Here is a 26524-nt window from a genome sequence, read left to right as displayed (position 1 = left end):
TTGTTTTGAAACCTTTAGGTTAACGATCTTGTTAAATGTTGTTAACCCAATGTTTATAATATCAAATGAGATTTTAAATTATTATATTATCATGATATTATCATGTATGAATATCTCTTAATATGATATATATATACATTAAATGTCTTTACAACGATAATCATTACATATATGTCTCGTTTAAAAATCATTAAGTTAGTAGTCTTGTTTTTACATATGTAGTTCATTGTTAATATACTTAATGATATGTTTACTTATCATAGTATCATGTTAACTATATATATATCCATATATATGTCATCATATAGTTTTTACAAGTTTTAACGTTCGTGAATCACCGGTCAACTTGGATGGTCAATTGTCTATATGAAACATATTTCAATTAATCAAGTCTTAACAAGTTTGATTGCTTAACATGTTGGAAACATTTAATCATGTAAATATCAATCTCAATTAATATATATAAACATGGAAAAGTTTGGGTCACTACAGTACCTACCCGTTAAATAAATTTCGTCCCGAAATTTTAAGCTGTTGAAGGTGTTGACGAATCTTCTGGAAATAGATGCGGGTATTTCTTCTTCATCTGATCTTCACGCTCCCAGGTGAACTCGGGTCCTCTACGAGCATTCCATCGGACCTTAACAATTGGTATCTTGTTTTGCTTAAGTCTTTTAACCTCACGATCCATTATTTCGACGGGTTCTTCGATGAATTGAAGTTTTTTGTTGATTTGGATTTCATCTAACGGAATAGTGAGATCTTTTTTAGCAAAACATTTCTTCAAATCGAGATGTGGAAAGTGTTATGTACAGCTGCGAGTTGTTGAGGTAACTCAAGTCGGTATGCTACTGGTCCGACACGATCAATAATCTTGAATGGTCCAATATACCTTGGATTTAATTTCCCTCGTTTACCAAATCGAACAACGCCTTTCCAAGATGCAACTTTAAGCATGACCATCTCTCCAATTTCAAATTCTATATCTTTTCTTTTAATGTCAGCGTAGCTCTTTTGTCGACTTTGGGCGGTTTTCAACCGTTGTTGAATTTGGATGATCTTCTCGGTAGTTTCTTGTATAATCTCCGGACCCGTAATCTGTCTATCCCCCACTTCACTCCAACAAATCGGAGACCTGCACTTTCTACCATAAAGTGCTTCAAACGGCGCCATCACAATGCTTGAATGGTAGCTGTTGTTGTAGGAAAATTCTGCTAACGGTAGATGTCGATCCCAACTGTTTCCGAAATCAATAACACATGCTCGTAGCATGTCTTCAAGCGTTTGTATTGTCCTTTCGCTCTGCCCATCAGTTTGTGGATGATAGGCAGTACTCATGTCTAGACGAGTTCCTAATGCTTGCTGTAATGTCTGCCAGAATCTTGAAATAAATCTGCCATCCCTATCAGAGATAATAGAGATTGGTATTCCATGTCTGGAGACGACTTCCTTCAAATACAGTCGTGCTAACTTCTCCATCTTGTCATCTTCTCTTATTGGCAGGAAGTGTGCTGATTTGGTGAGACGATTAACTATTACCCAAATAGTATCAAAACCACTTGCTGTCCTTGGCAATTTAGTGATGAAATCCATGGTAATGTTTTCCCATTTCCATTCCAGGATTTCAGGTTGTTGAAGTAGACCTGATGGTTTCTGATGCTCAGCTTTGACCTTAGAACACGTCAAACATTCTCTTCTACATATTTAGCAACATCGGCTTTCATATCCGGCCACCAAAAATGTTTCTTGAGATCCTTTTACATCTTCCTCGTTCCAGGATGTATTGAGTATCTGGTTTTATGAGCTTCTCTAAGTACCATTTCTCTCATATCTCTAAATTTTGGTACCCAAATCCTTTCAGCCCTATATCGGGTTCCGTCTTCCCGAATATTAAGATGCTTCTCCGATCCTTTAGGTATTTCATCCTTTAAATTTCCCTCTTTTAAAACTCCTTGTTGCGCCTCCTTTATTTGAGTAGTAAGGTTATTATGAATCATTATATTCATAGATTTTACTCGAATGGGTTCTCTGTCCTTCCTGCTCAAGGCATCGGCTACCACATTTGTCTTCCCCGGGTGGTAACGAATCTCAAAGTCGTAATCATTCAATAATTCAATCCACCTACGCTGCCTCATATTCAGTTGTTTCTGATTAAATATGTGTTGAAGATTTTTGTGGTCGGTATATATAATACTTTTGACCCCATATAAGTAGTGCCTCCAAGTCTTTAATGCAAAAACAACCGCGCCTAATTCCAAATCATGCGTCGTATAATTTTGTTCGTGAATCTTCAATTGTCTAGACGCATAAGCAATCACCTTCGTTCATTGCATTAATACACAACCAAGACCTTGCTTTGATGCGACACAATAAATCACAAAATCATCATTCCCTTCAGGCAATGACAATATAGGTGTCGTAGTTAGCTTTTTCTTCAATAACTGAAATGCTTTCTCTTGTTCATCATTTCATTCAAATTTCTTCCCTTTATGCGTTAATGCAGTCAAGGGTTTTGCTATTCTGGAAAAGTCTTGGATGAACCTTCTGTAGTAACCAGCTAGTCCTAAAAACTGGCGTATGTGTTTCGGAGTTTTCGGGGTTTCCCACTTTTCAACAGTTTCTATCTTTGCCGGATCCACCTTAATACCTTCTTTGTTCACTATGTGACCGAGGAATTGAACTTCTTCCAACCAAAATGCACACTTTGAAAACTTAGCGTATAATTCTTCCTTCCTCAATACTTCTAACACCTTTCTCAAATATTCACCGTGTTCTTGGTCATTCTTTGAGTAAATAAGTATGTCATCAATGAAAACAATGACAAACTTGTCAAGGTATGGTCCACACACTCGGTTCATAATGTCCATGAACACAGCTGGTGCATTAGTTAAACCAAACGGCATGACCATAAACTCGTAATGACCGTAACGTGTTCTGAAAGCAGTATTTGGAATATCATCTTCTTTCACCCGCATTTGATGATACCCGGAACGTAAGTCAATCTTTGAATAAATAGACGAGCCTTGTAGTTGATCAAATAAGTCGTCGATTCTCGGTAGTGGGTAGCGGTTCTTGATGGTAAGTTTGTTCAACTCTCGGTAGTCGATACACAACCTGAATGTACCATCTTTCTTCTTGACAAACAAAACAGGAGCTCCCCACGGTGATGTGCTTGGTCGAATGAAACCACGCTCTAAAAGTTCTTATAATTGGCTTTGCAGTTCTTTCATCTCGCTGGGTGCAAGTCTGTAAGGAGCACGAGCTATTGGTGCAGCTCCTGGTACAAGATCTATTTGAAATTCAACGGATCGATGTGGGGGTAATCCCGGTAATTCTTTCGGAAATACATCGGGAAATTCTTTTGCAATAGGAACATCATTGATGCTCTTTTCTTCAGTTTGTACTTTCTCGACGTGTGCTAGAACAGCATAGCAACCTTTTCTTATTAGTTTTTGTGCCTTCAAATTACTAATAAGATGTAACTTCGTGTTGCCCTTTTCTCCGTACACCATTAAGGGTTTTCCTTTTTCTCGTATAATGCGAATTGCATTTTTGTAACAAACGATCTCTGCTTTCACTTTTTTCAACCAGTCCATACCGATTATCACATCAAAACTCCCTAACTCTACTGGTATCAAATCAATCTTAAATGTTTCGCTAACGAGTTTAATTTCTCGATTCCGACATATATTATCTGCTGAAATTAATTTACCATTTTCTAATTCGAGTAAAAATTTACTATCCAAAGGCGTCAATGGACAACTTAATTTAGCACAAAAATCTCTACTCATATAGCTTCTATCCGCACCCGAATCAAATAAAACGTAAGCAGATTTATTGTCAATAAGAAACGTACCCGTAACAAGTTCCGGGTCTTCCTGTGCCTCTGCCGCATTAATATTGAAAACTCTTCCGCGGCCTTGTCCATTCGTGTTCTCCTGGTTCGGGCAATTTCTAATAATGTGGCCCGGTTTTCCACATTTATAACAAACTACATTGGCATAACTTGCTCCGACACTACTTGCTCCGCCATTACTCGTTCCGACACCATTTGTTCCTTTCGTTCTATTAACCCCTGGTCCGTAGACCTCACACTTCGCCGCGCTATGACCATTTCTTTTACACTTGTTGCAAAATTTGGTGCAGAACCCCGAGTGATACTTTTCACACCTTTGGCATAGCTGCTTCTGATTGTTGTTGTTGTTGCGGTTATTATTGTTGTTGGGATGATTGTTGTAGTTGCTGTTGTTGTTGTTGTTGTTGTTGTTGTTGTTGTTGTTGTTGTTGTTGTTGTTGTTGTTGTTGTTGTTGTTGTTGTTGTTGTTAGGCCGTTTGTTGTAGTTGCGATTGATGTTGCGATTGTTGGGATAATTGTTGCGATTATTGTTGTAATTGCTGTTGTTGTTGTATTGGTGATTCTTATCACCATTTTCCTCCCACTTTCTTTTGACTTGCTTCACATTGGCCTCTTCAGCAGTCTGTTTTTTAATTCTTTCTTTAATCTGGTTCACTAGTTTGTGAGCCATTCTACATGCCTGTTGTATGGAGGCGGGCTCGTGTGAACTTATATCTTCTTGGATTCTTTCCGGTAATCCTTTCACAAACGCGTCGATCTTCTCTTCCTCATCTTCGAATGCTCCCGGACACAATAGGCACAATTCTGTGAATCGTCTTTCATACGTGGTAATATCAAATCCTTGGGTTCGTAACCCTCTAAGTTCTGTCTTGAGCTTATTGACCTCGGTTCTGGGACGGTACTTCTCGTTCATCAAGTGCTTGAATGCTGACCACGGTAGTGCGTACGCATCGTCTTATCCCACTTGCTCTAGATAGGTATTCCACCATGTTAACGCAGAACCTGTGAAGGTATGCGTAGCGTACTTCACTTTGTCCTCTTCAGTACACTTACTTATGGCAAACACCGATTCGACCTTCTCGGTCCACCGTTTCAATCCGATCGGTCCTTCGGTTCCATCAAATTCCAAAGGTTTGCAGGCAGTGAATTCTTTGTAGGTGCATCCTACACGATTTCCTGTACTGCTAGATCCAAGGTTATTGTTGGTATGTAGCGCAGCCTGTACTGCGGCTATGTTTGAAGCTAGAAAAGTACGGAATTCCTCTTCATTCATATTCACAGTGTGTCGAGTAGTCGGTGCCATTTCCTTCAAAATAGTCAAATGGATCAAGTTAATCATACAGAATATTAAGAGTAGTTAATAGTATTTCGTAGCATAATATGAACTCATTTATAAAAGCTTTTTCTTCATATTAGCGTTTTATAAGTTTAAATTCGGGTAGTACCTACCCGTTAAGTTCATACTTAGTAGCTAATATACAATTCAACTACTACAATTCTATATGAAAAACTGATTATAATAATATTTCGCGTTCAAACTTTTTCACAATATTTTACAAACTTACAATACCGCTTATTTTACATATAGCATGAAATATAGCACACAATAAATTTGATACAAGATGGTTGTGAAGATAATTCTAGCTAGTACACAAGTCGTTCAGCAAAGGCAATAAAGACACGTAATTCATACGTCCAGAAACAAGTCATGCATTCTGGTTTTACTAGGATTACTTCCCATCCTTGGTCTTGTGGAACATAACCGTTATGGCCGTTGATAAGACAGCGTGTTGTAACGTCGTCAAAGGGACGAGGGTTACGTAATGTCCAACAGTCCCGTAACAATCTAAAAACCTCATTTCTTACCCCAATTACCGACTCCGTCACTTGTGGGAACGTTTTGTTTAATAGTTGTAGCCCGATGTTCTTGTTCTCACTTTAGTGAGAAGCGAACATTACTAATCCGTAAGCATAACATGCTTCTTTATGTTGCATGTTAGCCGCTTTTTCTAAATCACGAAGTCCAATATTCGGATATATTGAGTCAAAATAATTTCTTAACCCATTGCGTAAAATAGCATTTGGGTTCCCCGCAATATATGCATCAAAGTAAACACATCGTAACTTATGGATTTCCCAATGTGATATCCCCCATCTTTCGAACGAAAGCCTTTTATAAACCAAGGCATTCTTGGAACGTTCTTCGAATGTCTTACAAACTGATCTCGCCTTAAATAGTTGTGCCGAAGAATTCTGACCGACTCTAGACAAGATTTCATCAATCATGTCTCCGGGTAGGTCTCTTAAAATATTGGGTTGTCTATCCATTTTGTGTTTTTATACTGTAAAATAGACAAGAGTTAGATTCATAAAAAAAAATACTTATTAATACAAGCAATTTTTACATATATCATAAAGCATAAGCACACTATATTACATATATTACACCACCCGAATACAACTATCTTATTCCGACTCGCTTGTTTCTTCTTCTTCGGTTTTGGTTCGTTTTGCCAAGTTTCTAGGGATATATGATGTTCCCCTAATACGAGCCGTCGTTATCCACATTAGTTTAGAAAAACCTGGTGGTTTAGAGGTTCCCGGGTCATTGTTACAACTTAAGGACTTCGGGGGTTGACGATACATATAAAGTTCATCGGGGTTGGAATTAGATTTCTCTATTTTTATGCCCTTTCCCTTATTATTTTCTTTTGCCTTTTTAAATTCAGTTGGGGTAATTTCTATAACATCATCGGAATTCTCGTCGGAATCCGATTCATCAGAGAATTGGTAATCCTCCCAATATTTTGCTTCCTTGGCGGAAACACCATTGACCATAATTAACCTTGGTCGGTTGGTTGAGGATTTTCTTTTACTTAACCGTTTTATTATTTCCCCCACCGGTTCTATTTCTTCATCTGGTTCCGATTCTTCTTCCGGTTCCGATTCTTCTTCCGGTTCCGACTCTTCTTCCGGTTCCTCTTCGGGAACTTGTGAATCAGTCCACGAATCATTCCAATTTACATTTGACTCTTCATTATTATTAGGTGAGTCAATGGGATTTGTTCTAGAGGTAGACATCTATCACATAATATCAAACGCGTTAAGAGATTAATATATCACATAATATTCACATGTTAAAAATATATAGTTTCCAACAAAATTTGTTAAGCAATCATTTTTCAAGTAAACACGGTCGAAGTCTAGACTCACTAATTCATCCTAACAAACTAGATAAGACACACTAATGCAAAATTCTGGTTCTCTAAGACCAACGCTCGGATACCAACTGAAATGTCCCGTTCTTATTGATTAAAAACGTTCCATATTAATTGATTTCGTTGCGAGGTTTTGACCTCTATATGAGACGTTTTTCAAAGACTGCATTCATTTTAAAACAAACCATAACCTTTATTTCATCAATAAAGGTTTAGAAAGCTTTACGTAGATTATCAAATAATGATAATCTAAAATATCCTGTTTACACACGACCATTACATAATGGTTTACAATACAAATATGTTACAACAAAATAAGTTTCTTGAATGCAGTTTTTACACAATATCATACAAGCATGGACTCCAAATCTCGTCCTTATTTAAGTATGCGACAACGGAAGCTCTTAATAATCACCTGAGAATAAACATGCTTAAAACGTCAACAAAAATGTTGGTGAGTTATAGGTTTAACCTATATATATCAAATCATAATAATAGACCACAAGATTTCATATTTCAATACACATCCCATACATAGAGATAAAAATCATTCATATGGTGAACACCTGGTAACCGACATTAACAAGATGCATATATAAGAATATCCCCATCATTCCGGGACACCCTTCGGATATGATATAAATTTCAAAGTACAAAAGCATCCGGTACTTTGGATGGGGTTTGTTAGGCCCAATAGATCTATCTTTAGGATTCACGTCAATTAGGGTGTCTGTTCCCTAATTCTTAGATTACCAGACTTAATAAAAAGGGGCATATTCGATTTCGATAATTCAACCATAGAATGTAGTTTCACGTACTTGTGTCTATTTTGTAAATCATTTATAAAACCTGCATGTATTCTCATCCCAAAAATATTAGATTTTAAAAGTGAGACTATAACTCACTTTCACAGATTTTTACTTCGTCGGGAAGTAAGACTTGGCCACTGGTTGATTCACGAACCTATAACAATATATACATATATATCAAAGTATGTTCAAAATATATTTACAACACTTTTAATATATTTTGATATTTTAAGTTTATTAAGTCAGCTGTCCTCGTTAGTAACCTACAACTAGTTGTCCACAGTTAGATGTACAGAAATAAATCGATAAATATTATCTTGAATCAATCCACGACCCAGTGTATACGTATCTCAGTATTGATCACAACTCAAACTATATATATTTTGGAATCAACCTCAACCCTGTATAGCTAACTCCAACATTCACATATAGAGTGTCTATGGTTGTTCCGAAATATATATAGATGTGTCGACATGATAGGTCGAAACATTGTATACGTGTCTATGGTATCTCAAGATTACATAATATACAATACAAGTTGATTAAGTTATGGTTGGAATAGATTTGTTACCAATTTTCACGTAGCTAAAATGAGAAAAATTATCCAATCTTGTTTTACCCATAACTTCTTCATTTTAAATCCGTTTTGAGTGAATCAAATTGCTATGGTTTAATATTGAACTCTATTTTATGAATATAAACAGAAAAAGTATAGGTTTATAGTCAGAAAAATAAGTTACAAGTCGTTTTTGTAAAGGTAGTCATTTCAGTCGAAAGAACGACGTCTAGATGACCATTTTAGAAAACATACTTCCACTTTGAGTTTAACCATAATTTTTGGATATAGTTTCATGTTCATAATAAAAATCATTTTCTCAGAATAACAACTTTTAAATCAAAGTTTATCATAGTTTTTAATTAACTAACCCAAAACAGCCCGCGGTGTTACTACGACGGCGTAAATCCGGTTTTACGGTGTTTTTGTGTTTCCAGGTTTTAAATCATTAAGTTAGCATATCATATAGATATAGAACATGTGTTTAGTTGATTTTAAAAGTCAAGTTAGAAGGATTAACTTTTGTTTGCGAACAACTTTAGAATTAACTAAACTATGTTCTAGTGATTACAAGTTTAAACCTTCGAATAAGATAGCTTTATATGTATGAATCGAATGATGTTATGAACATCATTACTACCTTAAGTTCCTTGGATAAACCTACTGGAAAAGAGAAAAATGGATCTAGCTTCAACGGATCCTTGGATGGCTGGAAGTTCTTGAAGCAGAATCATGACACGAAAACAAGTTCAAGTAAGATCATCACTTGAAATAAGATTGTTATAGTTATAGAAATTGAACCAAAGTTTGAATATGATTATTACCTTGTATTAGAATGATAACCTACTGTAAGAAACAAAGATTTCTTGAGTTTGGATGATCACCTTACAAGATTGGAAGTGAGCTAGCAAACTTGAAAGTATTCTTGATTTTATGTAACTAAAACTTGTAGAATATATGAAGAACACTTAGAACTTGAAGATAGAACTTGAGAGAGATCAATTAGATGAAGAAAATTGAAGAATGAAAGTGTTTGTAGGTGTTTTTGGTCGTTGGTGTATGGATTAGATATAAAGGATATGTAATTTTGTTTTCATGTAAATAAGTCATGAATGATTACTCATAGTTTTGTAATTTTATGAGATATTTCATGCTAGTTGCCAAATGATGGTTCCCACATGTGTTAGGTGACTCACATGGGCTGCTAAGAGCTGATCATTGGAGTGTATATACCAATAGTACATACATCTAAAAGCTGTGTATTGTACGAGTACGAATACGGGTGGATACGAGTAGAATTGTTGATGAAACTGAACGAGGATGTAATTGTAAGCATTTTTGTTAAGTAGAAGTATTTTGATAAGTGTATTGAAGTCTTTCAAAAGTGTATAAATACATATTAAAACACTACATGTATATATATTTTAACTGAGTCGTTAAGTCATCGTTAGTCGTTACATGTAAGTGTTGTTTTGAAACCTTTAGGTTAACGATCTTGTTAAATGTTGTTAACCCAATGTTTATAATATCAAATGAGATTTTAAATTATTATATTATCATGATATTATCATGATATTATCATGTATGAATATCTCTTAATATGATATATATACATTAAATGTCTTTACAACGATAATCATTACATATATGTCTCGTTTAAAAATTATTAAGTTAGTAGTCTTGTTTTTACATATGTAGTTCATTGTTAATATACTTAATGATATATTTACTTATCATAGTATCATGTTAACTATATATATATCCATATATATGTCATCATATAGTTTTTACAAGTTTTAACGTTCGTGAATCACCGGTCAACTTGGATGGTCAATTGTCTATATGAAACATATTTCAATTAATCAAGTCTTAACAAGTTTGATTGCTTAACATGTTGGAAACATTTAATCATGTAAATATCAATCTCAATTAATATATATAAACATGGAAAAGTTCGGGTCACTACAGATTCACTTATGCTTTATTCATAGACAAATATTACATAAGGTAGAGCTCCAGCCCAACTCACGATGGTCACTCATCACACAAGTGTTTAGGGTGACATACTATAATTTTAGGGGTGCGCTCGATTGGCCAGTCATGTGTGCATTGATCGTCATAGGCTTGATCGAGAATCATATCTCCACCACCTAAGTGGGTACAACGTTTAAATATTGATAGTTATCAGGAAAACATGTGATAGATGGTACGTTTTGTGAAGGTTTGTGGATGTATGGATGAAACTCTTAATATTTGTCTAGTCGAATTATAGATTTTGTTTTCAACAAGGAAAACAGAATGTTTTAGCCAGAACTTTATTATGCGTAAAGTTCTAGGGTTTACATAGTAGGTAGCTAGTATAACTTTATTGGATAGCTTTGTTAAAAGCTTTATTTAAGATAGTGTTTTTAGGAAGAAGGATATGATAACTTTATTAAAAGCTTTATTTGGTGAGAGAAGACTAGGTTTTTAAAAGCTTTTTATTTAGGAAAACTTGTGAGACGATTTTTTTTTTTATTTGTGAAGTTTGGGAATTTTCAAGGGTTTTGAATTTTTGACAGGTTGCATACTAAGCAAGGCTTAGTCCATCTTGGTTCTTAATTCCTCTTTGTTCCTTTGGCTTCATTTTTATGAAGTCTTCAAGAGTTACTGAGTCTTCTTGCCAATCATCAATGAGTTGCTTTCTGAAAATGGCTTTCAGACCATCTTAGGCTTCTTTCCTTCGTTTTCTCTTTTATCTTTGATTTTAGTAGCCGCTCTTGTGTGTGTGTGTGTGTATATATATATATATATATATATATATATATATATATATATATATATATATATATATATATATATATATATATATATATATATATATATATATATATATATATATATATATGTATTATCGCGAGACAGCTTTAACATTTATAGTAGATTGAGAATTCACGGAGAAGACATTTTTAAAATATTTTATAATTTTGGCTTTACAAAGATTCATTGTGGAGGGAGAATATGAGTTTGGAGATTGTGGGAGTGGATGGATGTGTGTGGGTGTAAGAAGGTGATTTTATTTTTCTGAGAATTTTCAAGACTTAGACAAAGTACCTAAATTACTTAAGTGATTTTACTTAGAGTGTGGTCTCGAAACGCATGTCAGGAGCAAGTTCTAATTCAAAATACAAACATCGGTATACACTCTTTTTGGGGTGAAGCATTATAGATGTTATGCTTTGGTATAGTAATTCCTCACTTTGAAAAATTGGGTTGTATATACCTAGTCATGCGATGCTTTCAAAAATCATAATAACAGTAAAAATATTCCTAACATGGTATTATTATAAGCCACTTAAGAATCAAGATAACAATCTCCTAAGAGATTATTTAAAGAAAAATATTTTTCGACAAAAAAATTTCAAAATTAACCCAAATTTTTTTAAAATTTAGGTAATTTTACTTGAGGATGATTACAGAATGCTAAAGTATAATATACCGATATCCCACACTTATAAAGAACATTGTCTCTAATGTTCTTGGTGACTCCCTATCAATTGTTTTAAGAATTCTAATTAAGTATATAATGATATACGGTTATATAGAAATGATTGTTAGGAATCTCACACTTGTTTTTCAAATAGCTTTCAATTTTAAATGTTTTAATGATTAATGGGTTTTATCCCACATTTGTGTTTAGCTCAGATATGGTATATATACTTGGTTAGGGTAAAGAAGAGCGAGTACTTTTCTACGTAAAATTCCGTTTGAAGATTCTATATTTGAGACAAGTTTTGGAACATAAAATAGATGTTTTCGGGCAGGTTGTTTTGAAGAACACACCTTTTATGTCCAAAAAGTCCCTTTTTAGTTTTCTAAGAGTTGTTTTAGTCACAAATCCAAACAGTCCGAGAAGTTTAAACTTCAAAAGTTGAGATTCAAGTTGTTTTTAGCATATATATGTTCAAAATGTTACAAAACAACAATGAGTTAATTTTATGATATATATCAAGTTGTTTTTAATAAGTTCAAGTTTAAACACAATTTCAAGTGGTTTATAAAGCAAATATGTTATGGAATACGTACCAAACCAACAAGAATATAAAAAAGAGTTAGGTTATCAAGTTACCTAAAGCAAGAAAGAACACAAACACTTCATAAACACAATGGAGACCTTCGAGCTTTGGATCTTCTAAACACGATGTCTAGACCGGCTCTGATACCAATTGTTAGTCCTAAATGTGATGAAGATTCCGATCGATTTTGTGTGTGTTTGTGGGTTTGGGATAAGATGAACTGGAGATAAAATATAGAGATAATATTTGAGAGTTAACAACTTCAACTTGGATAACTAAACAACTAGTTACAAATGAGTGGGGAGGTTGCTTTTTATAGTAGCAACCTCCCATAAATTACATGAGATGGTAAATTACATTTACCAGGGTAAACTAGCAATTACAATAATTAATACATTAAACGTACGCCATCTAAAGTGATTAAAATCGCACGCCATCTGAAATATACAATATCTATTGTCAACACTAGTTAAACTTGTGCCTTGTATAAATTTAAGTGAAACTTGGAGGACTAAATCTTGAACATAATTTTTGATTTCTTTCAAAAATGTGATATGTGATTGTACAATTCAGCTAATGTTCTTGTCATCTTAACCATTGTAAATAGAATATGCTTAATCAAATACCTTCGAACATTATTCTCCCTTTTTTCCATTAGAGGGGTTGTATAAAAAATAGCACTACACCTTACATACATCACCATCATTTCATGCATCTCAAAAATTTACGGTTACGCATCGTAACCATCAGCACAAGATCTTTAATCTTTTGAATGTTAATGATTTCTTCTGTATAGCTGATTGGAAAACCAAATCTACGAGTAACTGGTCACTTAACACGAAAATCGTATCTAAATATTGTCAAATTTTGGGTGAATTTGTCTCGGTTCTTCGAATCTAAGCTTCTAGATACATTAAACATCAGTTTGTCAAAACATAAGGACAGTCGTTGATGCTGATTTGCAGGCTGCAATATATAAACAGATGGAAATTATCATTAGATACCAGTTATATGAAACTTCCACTCGCCTTTTATACTAGAGGGTCAGTTATTTTCGTAAATAGGGTCAAAATGGGTGGTGGCTCTTACTTCTTGGTACATATTAAAACAAGTTGGTAACTCAAAAACAATTAATGTTTTATAAATGTTTTATTAGAATCCAAATCTGTTCTCACTATTTAAGCAGTTAAATACACCTCGGGTAAAAATGTAAGATATCCAGTAGTTACTCCTACCGCTTATTTAACAGATGATGATAATGTGACTTTGAAAGGTCTGTTTTCGGAGCAGGAAATAAAACAAACGGTTTACTTTTACAGTTATCAAATCCTTCTGGGATATCAGTATGGAGGTTGTCATGAAAATATTAGAGACTGGTATTTTACCAAATAATGCTAGTTCCACTTTCATTACTTTAATTCCTAAGATCACGAACCCGGTATGTGTGAAAGATTACCGCCTGATTTCCTTGATCGGTATGATGTATAAAATTATTACCAAGTTTTTATCTTTACGTCTAGCGTGAGTGATTGATCACATTATTAGTTCAGAACAGTCCGCTTTCATAGCGGGTCGACAGATTCTCAATGGTCCGTTAATGTTAAGTGAAAGTCTTTCCTGGTACAAAAGGAATAATAAAAGGATGTTAATTTTTAAATTCGATTTTGAGAAGGCGTACCATATAGTGAGTTGGAATTTTTTGGATCATATGATGATGCCTTAAGGTTTTAAACCCAAATGGCGTATGTGGATCTCTGTGTGTCTTAATTCAACCCGCTCTTCTATTTTAATCAATGGTAGCTGATATCGGTCAAAAAGTCACGTTTTTACCCCCGATATTGATCCCTAAAACCATAAAGTTCTAAACTTTATCCCCAAAATAATCAATTTGTTGGTTAATTTGTTAGATTTAGTAATTATAAAGGCTATGTTTCAAGAATCACTAAAAACGGATGAAAAACGAGGAAAAACGAGCAAACCCGGCTAAGACGATTTACTCGCGTTTAAATAACTTATTTTATAATTTTTGTAAAAGTTTATTTACTTAATCTCCCATTATAGAATATTCAATTACGAACGCGTGGGCGCAAGAATCGTCAAAAACGGAGCTAAAACGAAGATTCTAGAACGAATACGGTGAAAGACAAGTTCGATCCAGCAAACGACTTGCCAAACCCCTTGCCAAACGGCCTGCCAGGCTTGAAAACGGCCTGCCAGCAAACGGGCATCAAAAACAGGTTGCCTGGCTCGCAAACCCCCTGCCAAACGGCTTGCCAAACGGCCTGCCAAGTGGCAAGCCGTTTTTCAACCATTTATTTACATTTTTGCCATCGAGCATTTCCTATAAATGGGGGTTTCATCCCACCATTTCAACACACACCAATTCTTCACTTCTCTCTCATATATCTCTCTATAGTCGCTCTCTAGTGATCTATAGGAGATTAGTTCTCTCTACTTTCTCTCTCTAGATTCTAGAGAGAGAAAAGTACAGAGATTAGGAAATGTTGTCGCTCTCTAGTGATCAATAGGAGATTAGTATGTAGTTAGTAGTAGAAGCTTTCAAGCATTGTAATGCTATGGATATTATGAAGAAATACAAGTGTTATTCTGCCGACATTATTCGGTAACATTTATCCTTTCTTTTATAAATTTATTATAATTATAATATTCTTGTTCGATGTTTGTGATTTATTAATATTAGAAATGCTTGTTGCCATGATATGTGAGTAATTGATTGATTGTTTGCCATGATTTAATAATGTTAGTCAGGGATAATTATCGTTTCGTACTCAGTTTCTGTCTATGATATTAAACCTCGTTATTATCGTCCTTCCACCAATAAACGTGATTAAAACCTTTTATAAGTCGACAATTATAAGGTAATTAATTATCTGTGCTTATACATTGGTCAAGGTATGAACCCATCAGAAATGCTATAAAGTACATGGGAAATTACCGTAGGACCAGAGCAAGACATTGGTCAAGAGTATAAGACTGGAGGAAATACTGTTGCAACGGTAGAGTACAGTGTTGATGTACTATAGGACCACTTGAGCATGGTCAAGGTTAGAAGCTATGGAACCACTATAAGTCTAGTACTTGGTGGATAACTAAGGGATTTATTGAGTAGATTTAAGTAAGAGCTGGTTTAAATCATAAATGGGAATTTAACACACTACAATACAAACTAAGCTTATAAGTCTTTAAGGATGACTGAGAACTATCAGAAGTTCTAATTTGTCTACAAACCCTTAGATTTTACCAAACCATTGACAGAAGGGGATTCGAAACACAATCATAACCACTCACTTGGGTGATACACTAAGGTGTTAAGAAAGGTTGGATATTATATGGCTATGCTACTTTATTCGTGCGCCCAAGGTATGCACTGCATCCAAGATGGGCCGCTTATATCCTTAAACCTGATAAAGCGTCGGGAGTTGAGCATAGTCCATCCGATCAGAATATTCAAAGCCTAGTTCCTCGTGACATGCTAATCGAGAAACCGCTTAGTAGGGAATCTAGTGTTTACACCAAGGTATATCTATCCAATGAGTGTCTCGCAATCATCCCGACACTACGTTATTTTAAATCATGGTGAACCACGTCTTCTCTGTCCTTAGCTGTTGCATGCTAGCTAGCTTATTTTAATTATATCGCTTTAATATTTTAAATACAATTATAAATCAAATTAACCCAACTATTGTCTTTACACAATTTGATATTTCGGATAAAGTGGTGTCTAGAATAAACCGGTTGGACTTGGTTGTTGGATTTTCCGAACAGTCACCAATTTATTGGGACCAAAAGGATCCTGCCTCTCCACACAAGGTGTACCTGGCCACTAGTCTTGGATACTAAATTGTGTACAAACCCAATCCTAATTACTAGATTATCTGAATAAGCTCCGCTTCAAATTCGACCGCTCAAGGAACGATCCTAGGTCATATTTTCCCTTTCTAACTCATAGGAAGGAATAATAGATTTAGGCCCAGCATATATAAATTAAACAATCAACTTCTTCTGTTGATATCCTAAGTTGACGTTTTGCGACCTAACGACACCGCACAAATAAACCGTCCGATTCGGGCATATCAGTATCCCTACGAAAGAATTCGACATTAAAAGGGGATTTCGACAAGGTGATCCTCTTAGTCCTTTTTTATTTATTATCGTCATGGAAGGGTTACACCTTATGATTCAAAAAGGGGTATCATCTGGGTTGATTCAAGGAGTAAAGATAAGATCAGAAGATTTAAAATTGTCTCACTTTTTCTAGGCGGATGACGTGATTATAGTGTCCAATTGGAATAATACAGACATGGCAAATATTATTAATATTTTGCATATATTTTTTGTGGCTTCCGGTCTTAAAATAAGTATCGAAAAATCAAACGTATATGGAGTTGGGGTATCGAATTTGGAGATTCATAACATGGCGTTAGAAATGGGCGGTCAAGGTTGAAAACAAATTTGTTATCCATCGATGGTCGTCTAACTTTGATTAAGGCTGTTTTAGGAAGTCTTGGTATTTACTACCTCTCTCTGTTCAAGTGTCCGGAAGGAGTTATGAAATCTTTAGAGAGTTTGAGGTCTCGATTCTTTTGGGGTAGTAGTGTTGGATCCAATAATATGGCATGGATTCATTGGTATAATGTACTTGCTTCACACGAGAAGGGAGGGTTAAATATAGGAAGCCTTAAAGCTTTTAATTTATCCCTTCTACTTAAGTGGAAATGGAGGTTTCGTAACAATCCAAAAGCGTTATGGGTAAAAGTGATTATAGCCATTCACGGGTCAGATTGTTTTGAAGGAAGATCACGACTTGCTGTAGTATGGTCCAACATCATTCCTTCGGTTTCATCTTTACATAAAACAGGTATAATTAATCATAATTTGTTTCAAAGGAAAGTGGGTAATGGCATTAATACTCGGTTTTGGAAGGACATATGGATTGGTGATTCTTGTTTGGCTACTTGGTTTAATCAGCTTTTTAGACTTGAGAGGGATGCAGACTGTTCGGTTGCAGGAAAACTTGTTAACAGCGTGTGGCAATTGAATTGAATTTGACCATTGCGTAGTAGTAGTCATCAAGCTAACTTCGACGATCTTTTGCAGATTTTGGAGAACGTGCAACTGAATGAAGAGATTGATATTTGGAGATGATTGATCAATGGAGAAATGATTTACACGGTCAAAGATAGGAGAGTTAAGATTGATATCATATTCTTCCTTCGTTATCTCTGTCTACTAATTGGTGTTTGTGGGTTCCTCGGAAGGTAAACATTGTTTTGGAGACTTATTTTAGATTGATTACCTTCCTGGTTAAATTTATGTATAAAAGGTTTAGAGATTCAATCGATAACTTGTCCAATATGTAGTTATGGTATAGAATCGTCAGATCATGTGATGTACTCGTGTGCTATGGCTGTTCAACTGTGGCATAGAATTCGGGTATGAGTAGACGAGGATATTCTGATTTTTTTGATTTGGAACAAATGGGCTGATTGGTTGGAAGACTGGGATAAGCCGATGACATATAAAGAAAAAATGTATGTTATTATGGTGGTGTATTTTTGGATGATGTGGATGTAAAGGAATTTTGTCACCTTTGGTAATGGCCCAATGAAGAAAAGTGTGCTTTTTTGACTATGTCATTTTTCATTCTATTGGATTAGATATTGAGGTAAATGTAATGTGAGCTGGAATTCCTGGCTAGCACACCCCTTGTAATTTGAATTGTGTTCCTTGTATCCCCTCTAGCTGCTTGCTAGAGTGAGGCTTAATAAAACTTTTGTCATTCAATATATATATATATATATATATATATATATACCTCGGGTAACACTTGACCAGTTCCACTCTTAAGCAATTTATTTTAGTAACCAAATTGACCAAGAAGTAAAATACAAGTGGAACCAAACCATTTCAAGGTACATGGGTTGAAATTTGCACCTATAATTTTAAGACATTTTATGTCGTAATTTGTCATTTTCATTGTTTAATATAGCTTAATATGTATAATTTGTCAGCACAATTCTGGCAAACTACAAAATGTAATGCATAGGCAGAGATGAACAAACCTGTGAGCCTAGTATATGAGCTTTTAGATCAGAAAATATCTGCAATTAAATGGTGATTACCTCAGTCAAACACCAGATCATTCTAATATCATACCCTAATACACCATAGTGCAACACATTTTTATGTATTCAAAATAATAAACATAATCAAAGGGCAGGCCTCTTACCTCTTCATTGATTAATATTAAGCTTAGCATTGGTCTGCTAAGGCTCCATTGAACCACAGAATCCTCAAACAAAACAATCTCGAACAAAGTCTTCAGTATCTGATTACATTAGGTAACAAAAAAAAAATTATAAAATGATACAAAAATGAGAAATCCACTCAAGCAACTGTAATGCTATTAAAGATAAATTAATAGTCAATGTAGCTTACTTCTGGGAACAATGTTTGGTAGTCTGCAATATGTCGAGCAAGGTTGACCGCAACGGGTGAGGTTGGTACTTCCGCAATGGTGATGTTGTTGAAATAAAACGCAGCCAAGTTGTCGACGGCTGATGCTGCCTGATATAAAATTTTAGACATGAAAGTAAAAATCAATGATAAAAATGCATATATATATATATATATATATATATATATATATATATATATATATATATATATATATATATATATATATATATATACATACATACATACATGTATGTATATATATATATTTGTATACATACATATACATACATATATATGTATACATACATATATATGTATACATACATACATACATATATATATATATATATATATATATATATATATATATATATATATATATATATATATATATATATATATATATATATGTTATAAGACAAATATGTATGGTCGACAACTTTTATGCATATGGCCAAATGCATTTAACAACTCTCAACTATGTACAGTAGATTTAAGCACTATAAATAAGCCTCATATGTATGTAAGTTTTGTACACCGAATAATATCAATATGTTCTTTCCCTCTCTTTTATCTTCTAATTATCAATAGCCTACAGTCAAGAAACAGACCACTAAAGGTAGTTATAAGCCTACTGAATTATAACACGTTCACCACTAAAGGTAGTTATAAGCCTACTGAATTATAACACGTTATCAGCACGAAGTGCTCCGTATAACCAAGGTAATAAAAAAAATTCTTTAACGATATCTTCTATTATTTATTAGTAAGGTAAATATTATTATCATCATAACTAACATTTATATTTATATTATTTAAGTTATATATGGTCGGTTATACCGCCTGAATTATATTTCTGTAATCTAACTTTTATTAACTTCATTAACATTTATATTTATGTTATATATGGTCGGTTATACCGCCTGAATTATATTTCTATAATCTAACTCTTATTAACTTCACTAACATTTATATTTATGTTATCTAACATTTATGATTATTTATGCAATTAATCATTATTTATTGCATGCATACTAATGTTTATTCTTAAATTTATTATTTATGCATAATATGTTTATTCTCTTAATCTTCGTATTTATACTAAACATATTTATACTAAATATATTTTATAGTAATCATATTTATACTAATAAAATTCTTTTATTAAAATGATTATTAATATAACGAGTACATAACATTCGTTAACGTCAACTAACGACGTTACAACGGTCATATATACATAACGGTTGTTAACGTCAACTGACGACGTTATAACGATTATATTTTTCAAATATAAAATAAACATCTCCGTTTTCACATTTTCACAAATCAATCTTCATTTTCTCATATTACCACTCTCAAAAAGTTTTTGTAAAGATGATTCACACAAGGATGATTTTTCCTATTGTATTGGTCATATTAACTATCATCAGTGTTGCTAATATACCACCGGGTGAACCTATATTCTATCCTGCCCTTGTGGTTTTATTATTTGTAATCATACTATTATTCTGTTGTTTGCTACTTATGAATTTAAAATGATTCTAATTTCATGTTGTTAGAAATTGATTATGATTATAATTTATGTTGTTCATCTTTCTGAAAATAAAAAATGTCAAACTTATCAAAGCTTGAGTTTGCTGCCCTAGACGTATCGGGAACAAACTACACATCATGGGTCATGAATGTAGAAATAAATCTTGGATCATTGGGTATTCTAGAAACTTTAAAAGAAAATAATACTTGTTCTGATCAAGATAAATTAAAATCAATTGCTTTTATTCGCAAACATATTGATATCACCTTAAAACATATGTATCTCACTATCAAAGATCCACATGTTTTATGGGAAAGTATCAAGAGTAGATTCGATAATCAAAAGAAAATATTACTCCCAGCTGCGGGGGAAGAATGGAGAAATCTAAGGTTTCAAGACTTTAAAAAGGTAAGTGAATACAGCTCGGCCATGTTCAAGATTCATTCAAAGCTTCAATTCTGTGGTCAAGAAATAAGTGATGCTGATATGATGGAGAAAACTTTCTCCACAATGCATTCTGCAAACATAAGTATACAAGAAAATTTAAGATTGTAGAATTACAAAACTTTTTTCAAACTTCAAACTTATCTCTTAGTTGCAGAAGTGAATAAAGAATTACTGATGAAGAATCAAGAATCTCATCCTACGGGTGCGCTAGCATTCCCTGAAGCTAATGCTATTAACAATAATAATAATAAAAAAAAGAAATACACCTGGACGAGGACGTGGGCGAGGTCGTGGTCATATTGGCCAAAATCATCATCATGGAAATTACCATAACAATAATAAAAATCATAACTATGTTCGAAATCACCCTTATGGTAATGGTCGTGGTGGAGGTCGTGGTCGTAATGGTTACGGTGGTCGTGGTCGTGGACAAAGAAATAATAATCCACAAAATTATAAATTTCAACTACCATACAATCCCACAAATCATAATGTTGAAGGAAGCTCTTCAAAGAATATTGAATATTCTTGTTATCGATGTGGTAAAATTGGACATTGGTCTAAGAACTGTCGAACAAATCAATATTCTGTTAATCAATATCAAGAATCCCTAAAGAGAAAAGGAAAAGAGGCAAACCTTGTGGATGAGCTTGATACAAAAATCACTGAGCCAACAAGTGACTACTTTAATGAATAAATTTTCTATTATATGTCCATATCAAATAAATGGATATAGATTTACGATCTATATCATATCTACTTTACTATATCTTTCCTTATTATGTACTTTCATTTATAACATATTTTGAATGTAATATATTGATGAATTATGTACTCATTATTTGTTTCGCATATTTTGAAGTTCATGATGTACACTACTGGAGTGCAAAATCAGTCAAATGGTGGGGATCTTTGTATTGCAGACAGTGGTACCACACACACTATACTCAAATCTAAAAAATATTTCACTAATTTTAAAGCAACAGAAGGAACGGTACATACTATATCAGGTCCTGCGGATTTAATAAAAGGAATAGGAAAGGCAAAATTCATGTTACCAAATGGTACAAATTTTCTGATAAAAAAATGCCTTATTTTCTCCCATGTCAAAGAGAAATTTGTTAAGCTTCTCTGACATATACCAAAATGGATATGATTATCAGTCAGTGACTACAGAAAATGATAAATACTTAAGTATCACTGACAAAAAGCATGTAATTGAAAAACTACCAAGACTTAGTTCTGGTTTACATTATACATATATAAATGTACCAGAAGCACACATGGTAGTTAATGAAAATGTATGTGATCCTGTAATGATCAATCTGTGGCATGAAAGATTAGGCCACCCAGGATCAACAATGATGAAAAGAATAATTCAAAATATACATGGACATCTATTGACGGATCAAAAGATCCCTCATGATGCACTTATCCCATGTACATTATGCTTACTTGGAAAATTGATAATAAGACCATCACCTCTTAAGATTGAAAAAGAATCACCATTGTTTCTTGAAAGAATTCAAGGTGATATATGTGGACCAATTCATCCACCATGTGGACCATTTAGATATTACATGGTCCTAATAGACGCATCTAGTAGATGGTCTCATGTTTGTCTATTATCAAGTCGAAATGTGGCATTTGCAAAATTTCTTGCTCAAATTATTAAATTAAGAGCACATTTCCCTGATTATACTATTAAAAGGGTGAGATTGGATAATGCTGGTGAGTTTATATCTCAAGCATTTAATAATTTTTGCATGTCTATTGGGATTGTTGTTGAACATCCTGTTACCCATGTGCATACACAAAATGGTTTAGCCGAATCACTAATCAAACGATTGCAATTAATAGCTAGACCATTGATAATAAGAACAAAACTCCCAGTATCTGTATGGGGTCATGCAATTTTACATGCTGCATCATTAATTCGCATTAGACCAAGTGCAAGTCATACATATTCTCCTTTGCAACTTGCTTTTGGCCATCAGCCAAATATTTCCCACCTTAGAACATTTGGTTGTGCGGTTTATGTTCCTATCGCACCACCACAACGCACTAAAATGGGTCCTCAAAGAAGGATGGGAATATATGTTGGATATGAAACATCTTCAATCATAAGATATATTGAACCCATGACGGGTGATATTTTTACAGCACGTTTTGCTGATTGTCACTTTAATGAAACATTGTTCCCTAGATTAGGGGGAGAAATAAAAAATAAATAAAATGACGTTTCATGGTGTGAACCTCAATTAATGTATCTTGATCCTCGCACAAAAGAATGCGAGATCGAAGTTCAAAAAATAATACATATGCAAGAACTTGCGAATAAATTACCTGATGCATTTACAGATACAAAAAGAGTGACTAAATCATATATACCAGCAGCAAATGTTCCAGCTCGAATTGAAATTCCAAAAGCTGGCAATAATGTCACTCTTGAGTCTTTGTCTCGCCAGAAACGTGGGAGACCAATTGGTTCCAAAGATAAAAATCCCCGAAAAAGAAAATCAGCTGATAATGAGGTAAAAGAAAGTGTTCAAGAAGAACCACAAATCAATACTCCTTCTGCAGAGGAGATTGATGATGTCAATACGGAATTTTCAATTAATTATGCACATTCAAAAATATTATGGAACCAAAATGAAATGAAAAATCTTGATGAGATATTTTCATATAATGTTGCATATGACATCATAAATGATGATGATGATCCAGAACCAAAATCTGTCATGGAATGTCAAAATAGACATGATTGGGATCATTGGAAAGGAGCAATACGAGCTGAATTTGAATCACTCAATAAAAGAAAAGTTTTAGGATCTAGCGTTCTCACACCTAAAGATGTGAAACCAGTGGGATATAGATGGGTTTTTGTGCGAAAAAGAAATGAGAAAAATAAAGTTACAAGGTATAAAGCTAGACTTGTAGCTCAAGGTTTTTCTCAAAGACCGGGAATTGATTATGATGAAACTTATTCCCCTGGTATGGATGCAATTACTTTTAGATACTTAATCAGTCTGGCAGTTTCTAGAAATTTAGAAATGCATCTCATGGATGTTGTGACTGCTTATCTATATGGATCACTTGATAGTGATATATATATGAAGATACCTGAAGGATTTAAGGTATCAGAAGCAACCAATGCAAAATCCAAAGAAATGTACTCAATCAAGTTACAAAGGTCTTTATATGGGTTGAAACAATCGGGTCGCATGTGGTATAAACGATTAAGTGATTACTTGATATGCAAAGGGTATACCAATAATCTTATTTGCCCATGTGTATTCATTAAGAAAACAACATCCGGATATGTGATCATAGCCGTTTATATCGATGATCTTAACATCATAGGTACAAATAAAGAGATCCATGAAGCCATTCAACTTCTAAAGAAAGAATTTGAAATGAAAGATCTTCAAAAAACCAAGTATTGCCTTGGTTTGTAGATTGAGCATATGCCTAATGGTTTACTTGTACATCAAACAACTTATACGGAAATGATTTTAAAACGTTTCAATATGGACAAGGCAAAACCATTAAGTACTCCTATGGTTGTTAGATCACTTAATGTTGACACTGATCCATTTCGTCCCTGTGAAGATCATGAAGATATCCTGGGACCAGAAGTACCATATCTTAGTGCAATTGGAGCTCTTATGTATCTTACAAATTGTACAAGACCTGACATTTCTTTTGCAGTTAATTTGTTGGCAAGGTTCAGCTCAGCTCCTACCAAAAGACACTGGAATGGGATCAAACACATATTTAGATACCTTCGAGGAACTACTGATTTAGGATTATTTTATTCTAACGAATCAAAACAAGATTTGGTTGGTTATGCAGACGCAGGTTATTTATCTGATCCACATAAAGCTAAATCTCAAAATGGATATGTGTTCCTAAATGGAGGTACTGCAATATCTTGGCGTTCTCAAAAACAAACACTTGTTGCAACATCATCAAATCATGCCGAAGTGATTGCATTACATGAAGCTACTCGGGAATGTTTTTGGTTGAGATCAATGACACAACTCATTACTGATTCTTGTGGACTAGAACGCGATAAAAGTCCAACAACTATCTATGAAGATAATGCAGCTTGCATAGCACAGATGAAAGAAGGGTATATCAAAAGTGACCGAACAAAACACATACCTCCTAGATTCTTCTCATATACTCAAAATCTCATCAAAAACAACCAGATTGAAATGAGATATGTTCAATCCAGCAAAAACTCTGCCGATCTTTTCACCAAAGCACTTCCAACTGCTATTTTTAGAACGCATGTTCACAATATTGGCATGAGGCATGTTCAAAAGATGTAAAAGATCAACGATGTCTACTTGAGGGGGAGTCAACTGTAGTGACCCGAACTTTTCCATGTTTATATATATTAATTGAGATTGATATTTACATGATTAAATGTTTCCAACATGTTAAGCAATCAAACTTGTTAAGACTTGATTAATTGAAATATGTTTCATATAGACAATTGACCACCCAAGTTGACCGGTGATTCACGAACGTTAAAACTTGTAAAAACTATATGATGACATATATATGGATATATATATAGTTAACATGATACTATGATAAGTAAACATATCATTAAGTATATTAACAATGAACTACATATGTAAAAACAAGACTACTAACTTAATGATTTTTAAACGAGACATATATGTAACGATTATCGTTGTAAAGACATTTAATGTATATTTATCATATTAAGAGATATTCATACATGATAATATCATGATAATATAATAATTTAAAATCTCATTTGATATTATAAACATTGGGTTAACAACATTTAACAAGATCGTTAACCTAAAGGTTTCAAAACAACACTTACATGTAACGACTAACGATGACTTAACGACTCAGTTAAAATGTATATACATGTAGTGTTTTAATATGTATTTATACACTTTTGAAAGACTTCAATACACTTATCAAAATACTTCTACTTAACAAAAATGCTTACAATTACATCCTCGTTCAGTTTCATCAACAATTCTACTCGTATGCACCCGTATTCGTACTCGTACAATACACAGCTTTTAGATCTATGTACTATTGGTATATACACTCCAATGATCAGCTCTTAGCAGCCCATGTGAGTCACCTAACACATGTGGGAACCATCATTTGGCAACTAGCATGAAATATCTCATAAAATTACAAAAATATGAGTAATCATTCATGACTTATTTACATGAAAACAAAATTACATATCCTTTATATCTAATCCATACACCAACGACCAAAAACACCTACAAACACTTTCATTCTTCAATTTTCTTCATCTAATTGATCTCTCTCAAGTTCTATCTTCAAGTTCTAAGTGTTCTTCATATATTCTACAAGTTCTAGTTACATAAAATCAAGAATACTTTCAAGTTTGCTAGCTCACTTCCAATCTTGTAAGGTGGTCATCCAACCTCAAGAAATCTTTGTTTCTTACAGTAGGTTATCATTCTAATACAAGGTAATAATCATATTCTAACTTTGGTTCAATTTCTATAACTATAACAATCTTATTTCAAGTGAT

The 26524-nt window shown here is 33.8% G+C and overlaps 1 protein-coding gene across 1 annotated transcript in view; it reads right to left on the bottom strand.

Annotated features, from left to right (window-relative positions):
• Window positions 1–13322: 13322 nt before the first annotated feature.
• LOC139877881 (uncharacterized) overlaps window positions 13323–26524 on the bottom strand; it is a 77325-nt gene continuing 64123 nt past the window's right edge. The window contains exons 25-28 of the mRNA XM_071865282.1: window positions 18954–19082; window positions 18745–18843; window positions 18578–18616; window positions 13323–13460 (exon numbers count right to left, since the gene is read on the bottom strand). Coding sequence (XP_071721383.1) covers window positions 13323–13460; window positions 18578–18616; window positions 18745–18843; window positions 18954–19082 — 405 coding nt within the window. The remainder of the gene's footprint in view (window positions 13461–18577; window positions 18617–18744; window positions 18844–18953; window positions 19083–26524) is intronic.

This window comes from Rutidosis leptorrhynchoides, chromosome 11 (assembly GCF_046630445.1).
Source record: "Rutidosis leptorrhynchoides isolate AG116_Rl617_1_P2 chromosome 11, CSIRO_AGI_Rlap_v1, whole genome shotgun sequence".
NCBI classification, from domain to species: domain Eukaryota; kingdom Viridiplantae; phylum Streptophyta; class Magnoliopsida; order Asterales; family Asteraceae; genus Rutidosis; species Rutidosis leptorrhynchoides.
Note: the sequence above shows the minus strand (reverse complement) of the source record. Positions and strands in the feature narration are given on the sequence as shown.